This window comes from Ambystoma mexicanum, chromosome 6q (assembly GCF_040938575.1).
Source record: "Ambystoma mexicanum isolate Mex_15411 chromosome 6q, UKY_AmexF1_1, whole genome shotgun sequence".
Taxonomy (NCBI): domain Eukaryota; kingdom Metazoa; phylum Chordata; class Amphibia; order Caudata; family Ambystomatidae; genus Ambystoma; species Ambystoma mexicanum.
The window spans coordinates 1,648,701,056-1,648,721,493 of NC_090937.1; the positions used below are offsets into that span (position 1 = coordinate 1,648,701,056).

The following is a 20,438-nucleotide window of genomic DNA, read 5'->3' on the forward strand; positions in this document are numbered from 1 at the left end:
CCAGCAAGCTCGGTCAGCACGCACATGTGGGTCTGTCTGTGAAAGGGATCTTTATATCCCACACATAGGAGGCCCAGGAAATAAGGTCAGCATGCACATATGTGTCTGTCTGTGAAAGGGCCTTTACATCCCACAACTAGGAGGCCCACAAAAGCTAGGTCAGCATGAGCCCAGCAAGCTAGATCAGCATAAGCCCAGCAAGCTAGGTCAGCACGAGCCCAGCAAGCTAGGTCAGCTTGAGCCCAGCAAGCTAGTTCGGCATGAGCTCGGCAAGCTAGGCCAGCATGAGCCCAGCAAGCTAGGTCAGCACGAGCCCAGCAAGCTAGGACAGCATGAGCCCAGAAAGCTAGCCCAGCATGATCCCAACAAGCTAGGCCAGCATGAGCCCTGCTAGCTAGGCCAGCATGAGCCCAGCAAGCTAGGCCAACATCAGCCCAGCAAGCAAGGCCAGCATGAGCCCAGTAAGGAAGGTCAGCATGAGCCCAGCGAGCTCGGTCAGCATGAGCCCAGCAAGCTGGGTCAGCATGAGCCCAGCAAGCAAGGTTAGCATGACCCCAGAAAGCTAGGTGAGCATGAGCCCTCAGCAGGAGTGCAGCAAGCTAGGTCAGCATGAACCCAGTCAGCTATGTCAGCATGAGTCCAGAAAGCTAGGTCAGCATGAACTCAGCAAGCTAGGTCAGCATGAGCCCAGCAAGCTATGTCAGAATGAGCTCAGCAAGACAGGTCAGCATGAGCTCAGTAAGCTAGGTCAGCATGCACATGTGGGTCTGCTGTGAAAGGGCCGTTTATATCCAACACCTAGGAGTCCTATCAAGTGTGCTGCCCATTACAATCATTATAGGAAATGATGGCTCGAGATGCCTGTGTCTGGAGAAAGCTCACCTCAGCTGAGGAGTGTGATGGTAATGCAGGGCAGCACGTGTAGTGTGGAGGACATGCAGAAAGTAACCCTTGCTTCTACTTATATTGACACTCGCATCTTTGCCTGTTCCCATTTCCAGAGCGCCCACCCCTGCAAGAGAAGGTAGCATAGCCCACACTTCATGATATCCACTATTCTTTTGTCCTTGCCAGTTCCCACCAAACATCATTCTGGCCAAAATTCCTTTTCTTCTGTTGCAGGACTACCAGTCCCAGAAGCCCATACAACAACTGTCTCCGTGATAACCTGGGGATCACTGGTCAGGCCCTGGCGTGGCTGATCTCTTTTCTATCTGATCGACCCTCCCAGGTGCAGCTTGGTTCCGTCGTCTCCTCTATCTCTACCTGTGGTTTTCCCCAGGGGTCTAACCTCTCTCCCTGGCTGTTCAACTAATTCCTGACACTTCTTGCCCACCATATTGCCACTCTCTGCCCCAACTTCCAGTGCTATGTGGATGACACACAGTTCATTTTCAGGCTTCCCTCAGCCACCTCTTCTCCCTCTCTCATCTCTGACTGTCGGTCCGCCATCCAGGAGTGGTGTGCCGCCAATGATCTCTGCCTTAATGCCAGTAAAACCGAGATTCTCCTCAAATACACGCCCACACCCTCTTTTTCTGTCACTCTCTCTCCGACCTCTCTTGGCCCTCCTCCTGCACCCCCCTGTGAGGCCAAAAACCTCGGGGTCATCTTCGACTCCACACTCTCCTTCTCTCCTCACATCTCCGACATCTCTAAGAAGTCACACTACCATCTGCACCTCCACAGAGGCATTCTTCCTTTCCTCTCCTTCCCCCAGAAGCTTATTGTCTCCAAAGCTCTGGTTCTCTCTAGGCTGGACTATTGCAACAGCCTCTTTCTAAATCTGCTTCCTTCTACTCTCCACCCTCTGTAGCTCATCTAGAACAGGACTGCGATCTCTGCTCTGGCTCGCAGTGGCTGAGTGTTCTAACCACTGCGAGGTTTAAGTTCAAAACCCTCTGCATTGTCCACAAGGACTTCTGGGGCATGGGCCCTCAATACCTTCAACTCTCTCCTCCTAAATATCTTACTTCTTGAGCTCTTCGCTAATCCGCCTCAAACTCCCTCAGGGTCAGTTGGTTCTTCAAGCAACAAGTTGGTGGTAGATCTCTATCAACTGGGGCCTGCCTCTGGAACAGCCTCCCTGCCCCCTTGAAACTTGAGAACTATCTCCGGTTCCGGTAGCACCTAAAAAAAACGTTCTCTTTGCTTCTGCTTTTGCTCCTCCTCTCCCATGCTGATTTCCTGGCTGAAACTGAAACTGTGCTGGTTACCTGGCCATCCTCTGATCTTGGGCCCAGGTCCCCTCCCCTACCAGTCGCACACCTGCACTGCCTTCCTGGAATACCCCGCACTTGGGGACTGTTTCTGTATCGTTACAGGCCCCCTACCAGCACTTGACACTTGATGCCTGCATTTACCTTTCACCCCTTCACTTGCCATCAGCTGGCCGTACTTTACTCATTGTTAATTATTCTATTTCTCCATGTACTGCACTGTCCCTCCCCTTCTGCACCCGCACTTTTCCCCTTCCGCTTCCCCCTTCCCATGCACTTGCGCAATCTTAATGACACCTGGCCTAGTATGACCATTGTCTGTCTTCCCTCTGTTCCCCCTCCCTTGCTTCGTCATGCCTTGAAACACTTGTGTATAGGCGCGTTATAAATGCCTTATCATATCATCTCAGGCCAGTGCTCCAGCTGTCTACTGGTACAGCACAGACTCTGCTTGTACTGCATGAGCTGCTGATGCAGTTTAGGCCTGGCATGTTGTGGTCTGATGGTGATGCCAGTGCTCCAGATGCCTAGAAATGCACAGACTGTGCCTGTACTGTATTAGCTGGTGAAGCAGTATATGCCTGACATTGTGTGGCCTGATGTTGATGCCAGTGCTCCGGATACTTATTGGAACAGCACAGACTACACCTGTACTCTATGAGCTGGTGATGCAGTACAAACATGACATTGTGTGTTCCGAGCGTGATGTCAGTGCTCTGGATGCCTACTGGAACAGCACAGACTCTGACTGTACTGAATGAGCTGGTGATGCAGTATAGGCCTGACCTCGTGTGGTCTGATGGAGATGTGAGTGCTGTGGATGCCTATTGGAAAGGCACATACTCTCCCTCAACTGTATGCCCAGGTGATGAAGTATAAGCCTGAAATTGTGTCGTCTGATGGTTGATGCCAGTGCTGCGGCTGCCTACTGGAACAGCACTGACTCTGCCTGTACTGTATGGGCTGGTGATGCAGTGTTAGCCTGACATTGTGTGGTCTCATGGGGATACCAGTGCTCCACATATCTACTGGGACAGCACAGACTCTGCCAGTACTGTATGAGCTAGTGATGCAGTATACACCTGACATTGAGCCTCATCACGACTTTGGCGGTAACCCTTAAATCCGGCGGTAGCGCTATTACCGCCGGATTTAAGGGTGCGTCAAATCAGGACTTCGGTGGATTTCGCCCCAGCTCTGAGCTGGGCGGAAATCCACCGAAAATTCACGCTCATACCGCCAGCGGGAAATCCGCCGGCAGTATGAGTGCAAAATTTCCCCATTGAGCCCAATGGGGAATGGGGCATTCCCGAATGGGCTCAATGGGGAATAGGGATTAACATTACCGCCAAACTCGTGATCCGGCGCTATTATCGCCGGGGGGTTCGGCGGTAGGGCAGATAGCAATGGCGCTAATAGCACCGGAGTTACCGCCCAAGTCGTGATGAGGCCCATTGTATGGTCCGATGGTGATGCCAGTGCTCTGGATGATGCCTACTTGAACTTCACAGACTCTGCCTGTGCTGTATGAGTGCGTGATGCAGTTGTGTGGTCTGATGGTGATGACAGTGCTCTGCATGCTATCTGAAACAGCATAGACTCTGCCTGTACTTTATGAGCTGGTGATGCAGTATAAGCTTGAGATTGTGTGGTCTGATGGTGATGCCAGTGTTCTGGATGCCTACTGGAACCGTACAGACAATGCCTGTACTGTATGAGTGGGTGATGCACTATAAGCCTGAGATTGTGTTGTTCAATGGTAATGCCCGTTTTCTGGCTGTCTATTCGAACAGCACAGACTCTGCCTGTATTGTATGAGCTGGTGATGCAGTATAAGCCTGCCATTGTGTGGTCTGATGGTGTTGCCAGTACTCCAGATGCCTACTGGAACAGCACAGACGATGCCTGTGCTGTATGAGCGGTTGATGCAGCATAAGCCTGACATTGTGTGTTCTGATGGTGATGCCAGTGCTCCGGATGCCTACTGGAACAGCACAACCTCTGCCTGTACTGCATGAGCTGGTGATGCAATACACGCCTGACAATGTGTGGTCTGATGGTGATGCCAGTGCTCCAGATGCCTACTGGAACAGCACAGACTGGGCCTGTACTGTGCAAGCCGGTGATGGAGTCTAAGCCTGACATTGGGCCTCATTCCAAGGCTGGCGCAAAGGGATTACCGGCACTGGTTAGGACACCGGTGCCAGTAATCCCTTTGCGCCCGATTCCGAGGTCCCTTAGCGGGCCCGCCTTTTTCGCCTGCTTTTACCAGGCGTTGTGGACGGGGCCCGTTAAGGGACTTCGGAGCTAATAATGGTACCGCAATTCCCCCTTCCCATTGAGCCCTATGGGGGCTGAAATGGGAATGGGGAATGGCATTTTCAATGGGGACTTACCGGTCCCGCCAAGGTCGGACTGGATTGGTAAGTCCCCATTGAACGAGGGCAGACACGGTCCTGTGATTGGTGCTAGTCATGCCGCTAATAGCGCCATGATTAGCACCAACCTTGGAATGAGGCCCATAGTGTCATCTGATGGTGATGCCAGTACTCCAGATACCTACTGGAAAAGCACAGACTCTGCCTGTACTGTATGAGCTGGTGATGCAACATAAGCCTGACAGTACGTGGCCTGATGGTGATGTCAGTGCTTTGCAAGTCTACTGGAACAGCACAGACCATGCCTGTACTGTATGTGCTGGTGATGCAGTATAAGCCTGAGATTGTGTGGTCTGATGGTGATGTCAGTGCTCCGGGTTCCTATTGGAACAGCACAGACCATGCCTGTACTGTATGAGCTGGTGATGCAATATAAGCCTGAGATTGTGTGGTCTGATGGTGATGTCAGTGCTCGGGATGCCTACTGGAACAGCATAGACAATGCCTGTACTGTATGAGTGGGTGATGCAGTATAAGCATGACATTGGTTTACATTTGATTACCATCAAATCTCTCCAATCCTTAAGGTGAAGGATGAGGCCTTATCTAGCTGAATCCCTCCTGGACTTCCTAATGAATGTTGATGAAAGCGATGTTCAAAATGGTGCCTGGTTTTCCAGATACACTATCTCATTCCTCTCTGAGATATTGCACCTCATTACTCTATTCGCCATTCTCCTACCAAGTTCCATCTTCTGGCCTCTTATTTTATCCGGTCTCCTCACTCCCCTCTATCCCTATCTCACCATCCCCCACCTCCTGTTCTCACTGTCTCCTTCCACTGCAGATCTCTTCTGTCCCGTTCTCTTCCTCACTTTCTGCTCACTCTCTCACTCCCCACTGCCTGCTCCCTTTACCCTCTTCACACTTCTTGTCAGTCCTGTGATCTTCTCACATGCCTCCTCTGTCCTTACATCTTCCCTCCTCAACCAACACTGTTTTATTTCTCTCGCTGCCCCATTCTTTCTCTCTGCCTGCCTTCCTCTATTTACCCACTCTCCCTGATCATGCATGAATGACTGTAATGTATTGCAGAAGGAGGATCATAGAATAAAACAGAATAAATCTCCATAAAATACAGCCCCTTGGATTTCAAAGGACGTCACAAGTATGTCAGAGAGAATAACTAGAATAACTGGGAGTATAGCTCAGAAGCAAGGCGCTCATCTTGGAAGCAGTATAGGTTCCATACCCGGTACCATGCTTAGAGACTGAAGTGCGGCATGAAGCACAATATTAAAAAGGCAATTTTAATGTATTTTTAATTCGTAAGGATGATGTTAAAGCAAATAGTATTTTGCACAATATATTTTTCACAGAGGAAACATCTGAAGTGCGAAACACATACACATGTAGGCTTTGTTCTGTTTTACTCATTCAGCAATCTTCAATTGTTTGTAATAACAGAGAGTTTGTTCTTACAGTGAGATATATTCAGTTTAATAAACAATTTATGAAAGAATTTAATTTGTGAGTCATCAATTACGCGAATATATAGTTCAATGAATTATTGAACTTCATTGAACTTGTACCATCTGTACCACAGAAAGACCTTACAACAGGACGAACCAAATAATGACACGTTCCTTTTTCCATACAAAAATCACACTTCACATAGTGCCTGTCTGATAATAAGGTTTAGTAACTTTACTCTCCAAAAACAGCAGGGCCCATTGCAGGAGACCGTGTAAGTTCTTGAAGTTTTGAGTGTCTGTGTCATCAGTGTCAACACCTACTATAAATTCCCCCATGTCGCCATAAGTCACAAATTTGCTTGAAAAGTCTTCTGATGTTTAGAACATGCATATGCCCCTCCCTTGCGATGTTCTTTCTTTTTGGTGATCTTTCAATGGGCTAAGGTTATAAATGAAAGCCTCATCAGATTGAGAACATGTATATGATTTTGCCCCAGGGTGATTTATCTAATGTAGTTCTATGGCACACTGTTGCTTCAAAGCCTTATAACATTCAAAACATGTACATGGTTTCTCTGATGTATCACACGGGTACTCTTCTGCTTGAAAGACTTATTACACCGGTCACAGAACTGAAACAGCACTACCGGCTGTTTGAGATGACATCCTGAGGGCAGCTGATGAGGGCGATCTGAGTATGTTGATCATGCTGGGTTTGTCGGCAGCCTTTGACACAGTCGACTTTGATATATTATTGACCAGACTTCTCAAAGTCACCCAGGTTTCCGAGGCTGCCTTGAAATGGTTCTCTTCCTTTTTGAAAAATTATACTGAAGTTGGGAGGTTTGTATTTGTATTTAGTAATTTGTAGAGCACACAAAGCCCTAAGGCAAAGTTACATACATAGTTATATACAGGTTAGTGATGTACAACAAGTTTAGTAAAGTGCAAAAACAAGAGGAAAAAAGAGGTTTCTAAATCTAGTATGTGAAGAGCTGCATTTTTCCTGAATATATGGTAGAAAGGTTCTATTCTTAAAGTTATAGGTAGATCGTTCCATTTTAGCTGCTAGTACAGGAAACAACTACCTCCTGCATTCTCTTGTTTGAACCCCGGGATCTTGAGGCAGTGTGACTGTGCAGATCTGGTGGGACGATCTGTGATGTTACGTGAGAAATTGTTGATCAGATATTTGGCTGCTCATTTCGCATGGCACTTATGTGTTAAGGACAAGGATTTGAAAGCAATCCTTTAATTGACCGATAGCCAGTATTGTGTGAAGTTCCACAGCGATCATCACTGTCAACGATATTGATCAATATCTATCTCAGGACAGTGATGGACATCTTCTCTAGGTTTACACATGCAGATGACATGCAAATATATGTCAGACTAAAATCAGCACCAGAAGCAACCGAGCATGTCCTGGCCTCTGCTGAAGCTATAAAAGACTGGATGGTGAAAAGCAAGTTTCAGTTAAACCCCACCATCACTGAGGTTATAGCATTTGGACCAAACCATCTTCTTGGCCAATACCATGCCTCCACCCCTTGTCCAGCCTTTTATGGCTCAGCCACATCTTTTTCTCATAAGGTTAAGAACTTGGGTTGTATCTGGCAAGCATCCTTGGGAAGTAATGCTCATATCTCTGAAGTGGTTAAATCTGTCCATTTTCCAATTCGACTCTTGAAACCTATCTTACCTCTAGTCTCTGAATCAGATTGTGCAACGATTGTAGGTACAATGGTAAACTCAAGATCGGACAACTGCGGCACACTGCTACTTAGAGCCCCGGATTGTCAACTGCAACAACTCCAGGTAGCTCAAAATGCTGCCATTCGATTGGTATACAATCTTCCAAAAAGAGTTTCCATCTCCAAGTACCGTCAAAAATTGCACTGCAGCAAAGAATCAAATTCCGACTACTAATCCTGATTTTCAGGTGCATCCAAGGAATTGCACCTAGGAATCTGATTTCAAAGATTAAGATCTACCAGCCAGCGCGTACTCTGCACTCCTCTGGGAAACATCTCCTGGCTGTCCCTCTGTCTATATGCCTCTCCCAGGAGACCAATGCTTCTCCATCAGAGGACCCCTACTCTGGAATGCACTTCCAGAAGAACTGCGGAATATATCATCCATTGTCCCCTTTCGGAAAAAATGAAAGACATACTGTTGCAATGATTGGTGGGTCTTGTGATTGTGTCCTGATGTAAGCAAATGATTTTACAGTTGCACCTATATGCAGTTTACTGCTTGGTTCTGAAGGGATAAGCACATTACAAATCCCTAATCTAATCTTATCTACATTCAGAACTTGTATATGGTTTCTCCTCAGTGTGATTTCTTTGATGTATCACAAGTTCAGACTTGTGCTTGAAAGACTTACCACATTCAGAACATGTATATGGTTTCAACCCAGTGTGATTTGTCTGATGTACCAATAGATTACCCTTCTGCTTAAAAGACTTATTACATTCAGAGCATGTATATGGGTTCTCCCCAGTGTGATTTCTCTGATGTACCAAAAGATCACCCTTTTGCTTAAAAGTCTTACCACATTCAGAACATATATATGGTTTCTCTCCAGTGTGATTTCTCTGATGTACCAATAGATTACCCTTGTGTTTAAAAGACTTATTACATTCAGAACATGCATATGGTTCCACCCCAGTGTGATTTCTCTGATGTGCCAATAGATCACCCTTCTGCTTAAAAGACATATTACATTCAGAGCAAGTATATGGTTTCTCTCCAGTGTGATTTCTCTGATGTACCAATAGATTACCCTTCTGCTTAAACGACTTATTACATTCAGAACATGTATATGGTGTTACCCCAGTGTGTTTTCTCTGATGTATCACAAGTATAGACTTTTGCCTGAAAGATGTACCACATTCAGAGCATGTATACGGTTTCTCCCCAGTGTGAGTTCTCTGATGTCTCACAAGGGCACTCTTCTGCTTGAAAGACTTATCACATTCAGAACATGCATATGGTTTCACCCCAGTGTGAATTCTCTGATGTACCAATAGAATGCTCTTGTGTTTGAAAGAATTATTACATTCAGAACATGTATATGGAGTTAACCCACTGTGTTTTCTCTGATGTATCACAAGTTCAGACTTTTGCTTGAAAGACTTACCACATTCAGAGCATGTATACGGTCTCTCCCCAGTGTGATTTCTCTGATGTATCACAAGGGCACACTTCTGCTTGAAAGACCTATCACATTCAGAACATGTATATGGTTTCTCACCAGTGTGAACTTTCTGATGTCTCACAAGGTCCCTCTTGTCCTTGAAAGACTTATTACATTCAGAACATGCATATGGTTTCTCCCCAGTGTGATTTCTCTGATGTACCAATAGATCACTCTTCTGCTTAAAAGACTTATTACATTCAGAACATGCATATGGTTTCACCCCAGTGTGATTTCTCTGATGTATCACAAGGGTACTCTTCTGCTTGAAAGATTTATCACATTCAGAACAAGCAAATGGTTTCTCCCCAGTGTGATTTCTCTGATGTATGACAAGGGCACTCTTGTCCTTGAAAGACTTATCACATTCAGAGCATGTATATGGCTTCACCCCAGTGTGATTTCTCTGAAGTAGAAATAGATTACCTGTTTCTTTCAAGGTCTTGTCACATTCACAACCCTTAAGTTCTGTCTCTTCAGTGTGACATCTGTGATGTTGGCATATATGTACTGTTTCGTTGAAAGTTGTTTCACATTCAGAAAATTCGAAAAGTACCTCCATTGTTAAGATGTTATTTTTAAATTGTAATTTCTTTGTAAGATGCTCCTTATCAAATTTGGTATATTTAAAAAACAATCTTAATTTCTTGGGTGGTCTCACGAGGCGCGGTGCATTTTGCATGAATGTCAAGAATAAACCTGAATTCCCAGTCACAGCAGGGAATCTGAAAATAGAAGAAAGCTTCAGCAGGGGTGCTATTGATTCTGAAGCATTGATTCACTGAAAATAGAAGAAAGCTTCAGCAGGGGTGCTATTGATTCTGAAGCATTGATTCACTGAAAATAGAAGAAAGCTTCAGCAGGTGTGATATTTATTCTGCAGCATCAAGTCCAAAGATAGTGTTAAGCACCTTTTCCACATGTAGGGCACTGGTGTGTTGCCTTAGACAACATTTTGTAAAGAGCGTTTTCATATTCTTTCTTCCCTCCAAAATAAAATCAGTGGTCCACCATTAGATGGCTGTATGTTCTGGAAGACTTGTCACCAGTGCACTTGTATGGTCGTATTCCTTTGTGGCTCATAAGAAGCGTTGAGGGCCATTTGTATTGAATGTTTTGGCTGTCAGTGCATTTACAAGGTGCCTCTTGTTAGCCTCTCCTTAAGACCTTTAAGAATACACTGTGTTCACTTTTATAGAGGAGGCTGTATCCAAGTTGGTCCATTTATAGAGACTCTCTCAGGTTATATCTCGTGTGTGGACATTCCCATATACAGTTACTTATCTCTACATCAATGAATGCTACATTGAGCACATTTGTATGGCCTTATCTGTGTACATAACGTGATGTAGACAGATGACCTCCCTATTGATTGGTATTGACGGCATAGGAACCAGATCATTGCATGAAAATCGTTAGAAATTGTAGTTTTTTGTAGTGAAATGTCTGCAAAGTCTGTGAAATATGTGTCCCATGTATGAAGTTATAATTTGTAAAGTCACTGTGTCATGAGTAAGACAACTTTCCCAAGACTCAGCTATCAGTGGAAACGTTTCTCATACAAAACCTTTTAAAAACATTTCACTGTCTTCCATGATTGCTGTTTTTTGCCCTGTTGAAGAAACAAGAAAAACAGGATTATTGTTCCATTAGTAACAAATATATAATTCTTGTTTGAAATAGCATATGTGAAAACCAAAAAGGCATCTTATCACTATAGAAAACAGGGTTGATAACATACTGGAATACTACTGAAATGTACAGAGGACAGAGTTAAATGGGTAGCCTAACTTGGCCACAATCTCACGGAAAGCAATAACATAGATATTAAAACATTTCTGACCCACAGCCAGGATCAGCACAGTGTGGTGAAATGGGGTCTCTGTAGTCTGAGAAATGGCTAACCTGTCTGCTGGTCACTGCTAGTTGTGGTCAGATGACTGGCTCTACGATGCACAGAAAGGATGTCAGACCAAGCACAAAGAATAAAGGAAAGCTTGACGGCAGTTAGCTGATGAAAATGTGGGGCATGGCCTTTTTGAGATCTCCATACCTGCAAAGCAACCCTACTTCCTGGAGTCTCCCACACACTGACTTTGTGAGAAGAGGAAAGTAACACATCCTAGGGGGAGTAATCACCAAATAAAGGTAATGCCATAAGTCAAGAGGAATGAGTGGAGACCGAAAAACACACGTCTGAGACACAGAGGGCCTCATTACGAATCAGGCGTTAAGGGGTTAACGGCGCCGTAAACGGCGTCGACCCTTAACGCCTGATTCCGAGGTCCCTTTGCGCCATGGTGAGTTTAACACCTGCTTTTTGCAGGCGTTAAAATCCATGGCGCTAAGGGACCATGGTGCTAATTATGCCACCGTAATTTACGGTGGCGTAATTAGCGCCTTCCCCACTCCCATTATGCCCTATGGGGCAAAAATGGGAATGGGGAAGGGTAAAATGGGAAATGGGGATTTACCGCCCCACTCACCTTGGAATGGGGCGGTAAATCCGCCATCCACCATGGTGTAAACAAAGTTTACACCATGGTGGTAAGGGTACGACCCAGGCAGTAACTTACCGCCTGGGTCGTAATGAGGCCCAGAGCCTTTATCGTAGGACGCGACAGTGGGCCATAGAGCAATGGGGAGACACTGAGACAAAGGGCCTCATTACACGGAAGGCGGTGAGCCATGGCGCTATTAGCGCCATGGCTCATGCCGGTAAAATACCGGCAACGCCTTGGCGGAAAGGGGATTTACCGCCCCATTCCAAGGTTGGTGGGGCGGTAAATCCCCCTTCCGCCATTGCCCTTCCCCATTCCCATTTCTGCCCCATAGGGATCTATGGGAATGGGGAAGGCGCTAATTAGTGGCACCGCAATTTTGCGGTGCCGTAATTAGCTCCGAGGTCCCTTAGCAGGTTGGTTTTTAACGCCTGCAAAAAGCAGGCGTTAAAACACCAACCCGCTAAGGGACCTCGTAGTAAGGCGGTAATGGTTAACGGCCACCGTTACCATTAACGGTGGCCGTTAACCATTACCGCCTTCCGTGTAATGAGGCCCAAAGAGTCACCTAAATAGGACTGAGGGATGGAGAGCAATGGAAGAAGCACGTTATCAGAGACCTAAACTCTCGCTCCAATTATAAAATAACTACCACACTTACTGAGCGAGCCCCTAGACTATCTACCCACAAACTGTCTAATTTAACTACTGTATCTGGACCGTTGATGAACGCCAGATCATTAGTGGCACATTCCACAAATATAGCTGACATTCTATCTTCTGATGACCTCTACTTCCTAGCCGTCACGGAATCATGGCTGCATGAAGCAGCTGGCCCAGATAACTACCAACTAATCAGAATGGATAGGCCTAATGCCAGAGGAGGCAGCTTAGTTATCATAGCGAAAGCTAACCTTGCCCTAAGTCCTCTAACTCTACCACCACTTAAATCATGTGAATTACTCACTGCCAAATTACCCATCTCGAACTACCGCACCTTACCTATACTTAATATACAGACCACCAGGGCCCATCGGCACATTCGAGGAGGAACTATCTAGTCTACTAGCCAACAATACCAAAGACTCCTCTCAATTACTAATATTGGGTGACTTCAATTTAGGATTCAATGACCCACAGGACAAACAAGCCCAAACCATAGCGACCATGCTCGCCAAACATGGCTTAATCCAAACAGACCACAACCCAACGCACGACAAAGAAAGATCCCTTCACTGGGTTGCCACTCTGAACTGCACTACCACTACCACGACCACCACTTAATTGACTTCTCCATAACGATAGATAAACAGATAGCCAAAGGTAAAACTCTACCTACTAGATCTAAAAAGAATATTACACCGGACAAACTCTTACCACTCCTCCTTCCTACCATTAATGCTCTCCCAAGTAACTCAGATCCTGATCTCCTTGTGGAGTACAACAACACCATGATCAAGGCCCTTGACACCATTGCGCCCCTCAAGCTACGCAAGAGTAAACAGCAGGCACATCTTAAAGCCTGGTTTACCCCACACATTAAGCATTAAGACTGCAAAAAAGGAATATAAAATCCTTGTGGCGACACTCCCCCACTGATGAAAACAAATCACAACTAAATCATTTCGCAAATAACTACAAAAAGGAAATTATCCGCACCAAAAAAGACCTCTTCAACGAAAGAATCTCCAATGCCAGCTCTAACACGAAGGAATTGTTTGTTAACCTTAGAGAATTAGAATCCTCTATAGCCCCTCCAGACAATATTCCCAAAAACAAACAATGGTGCACTAGCATCCAGAATGCCCTAGCTACTACAATAACAACACTGCAAATTAAAATTGCCAAAAAAAAGCTTCCTTGCCCCTGACTGAGACATTACCCACCAGCCCCACGAAAGACACACCTAACCTAGTTCCATTCAAATTCAGCAAAGTATCTATCCTTGAAACCGAAAACAATCATTGCATCTCTGAAGCCCTCTAACTGTAAGGGCGACAATTGCCATGCCCAACAAATTAAGGATACTGCAAGAGAGTTAGCCCCTTGTATCACTAAACTAATTAATGCCTCTTTCTCAACCAACACTATCCCAAGCAATTTAAAAGAGTCATGGGTTTTACCTCTTCTTAAGAAACAAACTCTAGACCCATCTATCCCCGCTAATTATAGGCCTATCACCACTGTACCTTTCCACCTGAAGATAATAGAGTAGCCTATCTACAAATCCAGAACTATCTTTAAACTAACCACCTCTTAGGCTCCCGCCAATCTGGATTTCGACCACAACATGGCACGGAGACAGCTCTAATCGATCTCAAGACACAAATTAATGAGTTGAATGACAAGGGAAACACTGCCATGCTGCTCCTCCTCGACCTGTCGGCGGCCTTTGACCTAGTGGACCACGAAGTTCTGTGTAGACACCTAGCATCGCCTGCCGACTTCTCGAGTGAAGCCATAGCCTGATTCCAGTCATTCTTAGATAATAGAACAATGACAGTTTTCTCCACATCAGCTTCGGCGGACCCTATACAAACAACATGCAGTATTCCTCAAGGCTCCTGCGTCTCACCAACTATGTATAATATCTTTATCAAGCCCTCATTTGACAAATTGGACAGACTGGGTGTCACCTATACAATTTATGCTGATGACAACCAGATCCTCATTCCCCTTTCGGGCAAATGTGGGCCTCATTCTGAGTAGGGCGGTAAGGGTTAATGGTCACTGGTAACGAGACTGGTGCCGTTAAACCCTTACCGTCCTACTACGAGTTCCCTTTGCGGGGCCTTCCTTAACACCTGCATTTAGCAGGTGTTAAGGACGGGACCCACAAAGGGACTTTAGAGCTAATAACGCTACCGTAATTTACGGTACTGTTATTAGCGCCTTCCCCATTCCCATTGAGCCCTATGGGGGCTCAAATGGGAATGGGGAAGGTCCCTGGTGAATGGGGAATTACCGGTCCCTCCAACCTTGGAATGGACCGGTAATTACTCCATTCACCAGGGAGGAATCGGAATGAGTTTGGAGGCAGCCATGCTGCAAATAGCGGTGTGGTTACCTCCAAACTCGGAATGAGGCCCTTTGTCTCTGATATGGCCTTGGTAAATGAAATATACCTCCTCATTTAGGCATTGATGGCTACCCATGGCCTCTGCCTGAATGACGATAAAACAGAGATCCTTATCCTCGGCTCTCTTGCCAACCTAACAACTACTCTGCTTTGAACATTGATGTCAACACGATCACTGTAACTAAAGAAGTGAAAACGCTAGGCTTTTACCTTGATTCCACCCTAACCTTGAGGATACAGGTAAACTCCCTTGCAACTTCCACTGCCTTTACATGTCAACTCATCAGGGCTTGCAGACACATCCTAACACAAGCCAGTTGCATCATCCTTGCCAATGCCCTAATATTGTCAAAACTAGACTATTAGAACACCCTATACTTGGGAGCTAACAAATACATGAACAATAAAATTCAGATACTGCAAAATAATGCCCTCAGAACAGCCCTGAACCTACCCACCAGAAAACATGCATCCAATATGAGAAGAGAACAACACTGGCTAAAAATTTGCTATAGCAACCATCTTAAAACTGCCTCGCCAACTTTCAAGTGCCTTAATAAAGCAGCTCCCCCCTACCTTGCAGAGACAATAGTCAGAAGAACATCAACTCGCCCTTCCAGGTTGCCAACTCCCACTGCCTACAGCTACCTAGGTTTAAACAAACAAAACAGACGGGACTAGCTTCCCTATAAAAGCTGCCCAGTACTGGAATGCACTCCCTCTTGATCTTAGAATAGAGCAAACCTACTACAGTTTCAGACGTAACATTTTCAAATGGCTATGAGCTAACGACCATCATGAGTAATCTATACATAGTAAGGTACTAGCCTCTGAACTATGGCGCTTATCCTCACGCCGGTCATGATCCCCAGCTATGTGTAGACCTCCATATGTAATTTGTACCGGATTCCACCTGTACTGTAATGTATCCTTCCTTTATGTACGAATACATGTATGATCCGTAACTTGTGTAATGTATGTTTACAGCTCACCTATATGTGTAACTAAGCTTTTTAAGTATATTTTGTACTCTGTTGCGCCCAGTTACCTAAGGGTTCGGTGCGCCCTACAAATTAATAAACAAACAAACAAACATGTAGTCGAGGCATCCCCAAACCACTAATATGGCTAACGGTGCATAGGGAGGGAAACGAGTCAGAAGTGCTGAAACAGTGGAAGGTAGTCTAACACAGGTGCATGCTGGGGCTACAAACTGAGACTTTCCCCCAAGGAGTGCAAGTGATGCACAGCAAGGGAACAACCAAGCAATGAAGCATTTATTAAGTTACATTTCTAACACGACACAAGGAAAAGGGCATGCCACTGAGAAGCAGCAATAGAATCTTTTACTAACAGAGCAAGAGTCAGTGTCTGATGGAGAGACTAGGTCTGCCATTCTAAAATGGAGAATCTGGGAATGCAAAGCAAAGATGAACTGGTAAAGATATTAACAGCCAGTGTTTAGTAATATTAAATGGGGAACAGAAGACAACCAGAGACTTTCTAGTTAAGCATTATAAGAAGCCGTCGAGGAGAGAAAGTACCTAAAAGGTAGAAAGAGAGCAAGAGATTTTATGAGAAGAAATATTACCAAAAACGCGATGGCTGGAAGGTCTTGAATAAATCTAATCCATTGGCACGGCTCTGAGAAACCTTCTACACCAGTGTTTTTTGGGCCCATCTGCCACCAATGGCAGCAGCCCAGCCTGAACTGCTTGGCTATGTCCTCTCTGCATGGAAACACAAGCATCCCCACCGATGCTTCGGCCTTGTTGGGCCTCATCAGTGAGGTGCATCTTGGTTCCCTATGACGCAGTGAGATGGTGGGACCAATCCTGATTTGCCCTTTCTGTAATGGTTTGGCAGACTAAAAAATAATCATTTGAATGGTTGCCCAAAGTTATGCCAGAGGTTAAGAGGAATACAAACCCTCCAGCCCTCCAACCATCGCCTTTTGTTTTGTCTATGAGAAGAAATATTTTCATATATTTGAACCAACTATATTACGTTTGATTTGAATCTTATATGACCGAGTCATCAATGGCGGTCATCCTCCACAACGGACACCAAGATAAGTGTAACCCACTGTCACCCACTGCAGGTCTAATGGAAACAGCAAACTAGGTTATTAAGGAGCACAAAGTCACACACACTAGTATTGCAAACTTCATGTGGAATTGCTTCCTGATTAAAAGAAAGGTTTCACACTATAGTGTCATGGGCAGAATGGTGTTGCTTTAGTTGTTTTGACGTAGCATACACCATAAACCAATAGCATACTACAGAAAAGAGTTAGTCCCAGGTGCTGTGGCAATGCTGCCCTGCTTAAGATCACTGGCATCCACGGCATTGGTGTCATGATAGTTCACCCTGTTCTGCCCGGCGGAGGTAAGAGCAACAGGTGAGACACCATAACATTTCAGAATATCCCTTCTTAATAGTAGAACTAGCATTGGCTTTAAAAGGCTGGGTAGAATGTAGTGACTTGAAGGGAATGAGCAAGTATTGTGATACATGCTTAAAGGGAAGTCTAGACTGCAATACGTAGAGTAGCAACAGTAGTGCTGGATGTACTGGGGACGGCTTCCCTGAATGGGGAAATACCGGGCCATTCCGACCTTGGAGGACCAGGTGCCCGGAATAATGGGGGTAGCCATGCCGCAAATAGCGGCAGGACTACCTCCATTCTTGTAATGAGGCCCATTGTGTGGTATGATGATGCCAGCGCTCCGGATGCCAACTGAAACAGCATAGACTCTGTACTGTATAAGCGGGTGATGCAGTATAAGTCTGACATTGGGGGTCATTCCGAGATTGGAGGTAGCCATGGTGCTATTAGCACCATGGCTGCCTCCAATACCGGGTCCGGTCTGGCTGAATGGGGACTTACCGGGTCATTCCGACCCTGGAGGACCCGGTAAATCCCCATTCAGTAAACCATTCCCCATTCCCATTGAGCCCCCATAGGGCTCAATGGGAATGGGGAAGGCGCTAATAACGGTACCGCAATTCCGTTATTAGTGCCCTGGTCCCTTAGCGGGACCCGCTAAGGACGTGTGGTCTGACCACACATCCTTTGCGGTACCCGCTAAGGGACCTCGGAATTGGGTGGTAAGGGTTTACCGGCACCGGCATCCTTACCAGTGCCCGTTAACCCTTACTGGCCAACTCGGAATGACCCCCATTGTGTGGTCTGAGTGTGATGCCGGTGCTCCGGATTCCTACTGGAACAGCACCGACTCTGCCTGTACTGTATGAGCTGGTGATGCAGTATAAGCCTGACATTGGGCCTCATTAGGACTCCGGTGCTAAACCATGGTGCTATTAGCACCATGGTCCATGGCGGAATGAGGAATTACCACCCCGTTCCGAGGTCGGTGGGCGGTAATTCCCCATGCCGCCATGGCCCTTCCCCATTCCCATGTTTGCCCCATAGGGCTCAATGGGAATGGGGAAGGCGCTAATTACGGTACCGCAAATTGCGGTACGGTAATTAGCACCAAGGTCCCTTTGCGGGTCCCTACTTTAATGGCTGGTAAAACCAGCCGTTAAGGTCGGGTCCCGCAAAGGGACCTCGTAATTAGGTGCTAGGTGTTTAACGGCGCCGGAGCTTTTTGCGGCGCCGTTAAACACTTAGCGCCTGGGTCATAATGAGGCCCATTGTGTGGTCTGACATTGATATCAGTGCTCTAGGTGCCTACTGGAACAGCATAAACTCTGTATGTACTGTATTAGCTTGTGATGCAGCATAAGCCTGACATTGTGTGACCTGATGGTGATGCCAGTGTTCTGGGTGCCTATTGGAACAGAAAAGTTGATGCCTGTACGATATGAGCTGGTGATGCAGTATACACCTCACATTGGGCCTCATTATAAGATATGCGGAATGGGTTTAATGGTGCTGCTAATGGTGCCGGCGCCGTTAAACCCACTCCGCACTATTACGAGTCCCCTCGCCGGTCCCGCTCTGGACGTCTGGTTTTACCAGACGTCCATAGTGGGTCCCGTGAGGGGACCAGGGAGCTAACAACGGGCCTGTTCGTAATGGGCCCGTTGTTAGCTCCCTCCCCATTCCCTTTGAGCCCTATTAGGGCTCGAATGGGAATGGGCAAGGACCGGGCCCGGGTTCCCTGAAGGAGGAAATACCGGGCCCTCCATACCAATTCAGGGAACCCGGACCCGATTTTGGAGGCAGCCATGCCCTTATTAAGGGAATGGCTGCCTCCAAAGTCGAAATGAGGCCCATTGTGTGGTCCGATGATGATGATACCGGCGGTCCGGATGCCTACTGGAACAGCACAGACTCGGCCTGTACTGTGTGAGCGGGTGATGCAGTATATGCCTGACATTGTGTCATCTGATGGTTATGCCCGTGCTCCAGATGCCTACTGGAACAGCACAGACTAGGCCTGTACTGTATGAGCTTGTGATGTAGTATAAGCCTGACTTTGGTCGTGCACCTTGGTCCATGCCGGTAAAATACTGGCACCGCCTTGGTGGAAAGGGGAATTACCGCCCTATTCCAAGGTTGGTGGGGCGGTAATTCTCCCTTCCTCATTCCCATTTTTGCCCCATAGGGCATAATGGGAATGGGGAAGGTGCTAATTACGGCACCACAAATTGCGGTACCGTAATTAGCTCCCTGGTCCCTTTGCGGGTTGGTTTTTAACGCCTGCAAAAAGCAGGCGTTAAATTCCCCAACCAGCAAAGGGACCTCGTAGTAAGGCGGTAAGGTTTTACCGGTACCGGTAAAATACCGGTACCGGTAAACCCTTACCGCTGTCCGTGTAATGAGGCCCATTGTGTGGTCTGATAGTGATGCCAGTGCTCCGGATATCTACTGACACAGCACAGACTCTTCCTGTGCTGTATGATCTGGTGATGCAGTATAAGCCTGAGGCAGTGTGGCCTGATGGTGATGCCAATGCCCCAAATGCATACTGCAACAACACAAACTCTGCCTGTACTGTATTAGCTTGTGATGCAGTATAAGCCTGACATTGTGTGGTCTGATGGTGATGCCAGCCCTCCAGATACCTACTGGAACAGCACAGATTCTGCCTGTACTATATGAGCTGGTGATGCAGTATAAGCCTGACATTGTGTGGTCTAATGGTGATGCCACTGCTCCGAATGTAGCCTACTGGAACCGCAGAGACTCTGCCTGTACTGTATGAGCTGGTGATGCAGTATACGACTGACATTGTGTGGTCAGATGGTGATGCCAGGGCTCCGGATAACTACTAGAACAGCACAGACTCTGCCTGTACTGTATGACGGAGTGATGCAGTATAAGCCTGACATTGTGTGGTCTGATGGTGATGCCAGTGCTCCGGATATCTACTGGAACAGCATAGAGTCTGCCTGTACTGTATGAGCGGGTGATGCAGTATATGCCTGACATTGGGCCTCATTACGAATTTGGAGGTTGGCATGCCGTTTTTAGTGGCATGGCTACCTCCAAACTCGGGTCTGTTCACGAAAAATTGGATTTACCGGGCCATTCTGTCATTTGCAGACCTGGTAAATCCGATTCTTGGGACCCGGTACGTCCCCATTCGCATTTGAGCCCCCAAAGGGCTTA

General features: G+C 46.4%; 1 protein-coding gene across 2 annotated transcripts in view; it reads right to left on the reverse strand.

Moving 5' to 3' along the window:
• The window catches only part of LOC138516973 (zinc finger protein 268-like), a 387,224-nt gene that overhangs the window by 334,746 nt on the left and 32,040 nt on the right, over window positions 1-20,438 (reverse strand). Inside the window, exon 2 of one of the 2 annotated variants that reach the window (XM_069632460.1) lies at window positions 5,903-10,886. The exons of the other annotated variant lie outside the window; for it this stretch is intronic. Within the exon in view, the coding sequence (XP_069488561.1) occupies window positions 8,373-9,956 (1,584 nt within the window). The 5' untranslated portion in view covers window positions 9,957-10,886 and the 3' untranslated portion in view covers window positions 5,903-8,372. Of the gene's footprint in view, window positions 1-5,902; window positions 10,887-20,438 lie in introns of those variants that run through there. 2 annotated transcript variants of the gene reach the window in all.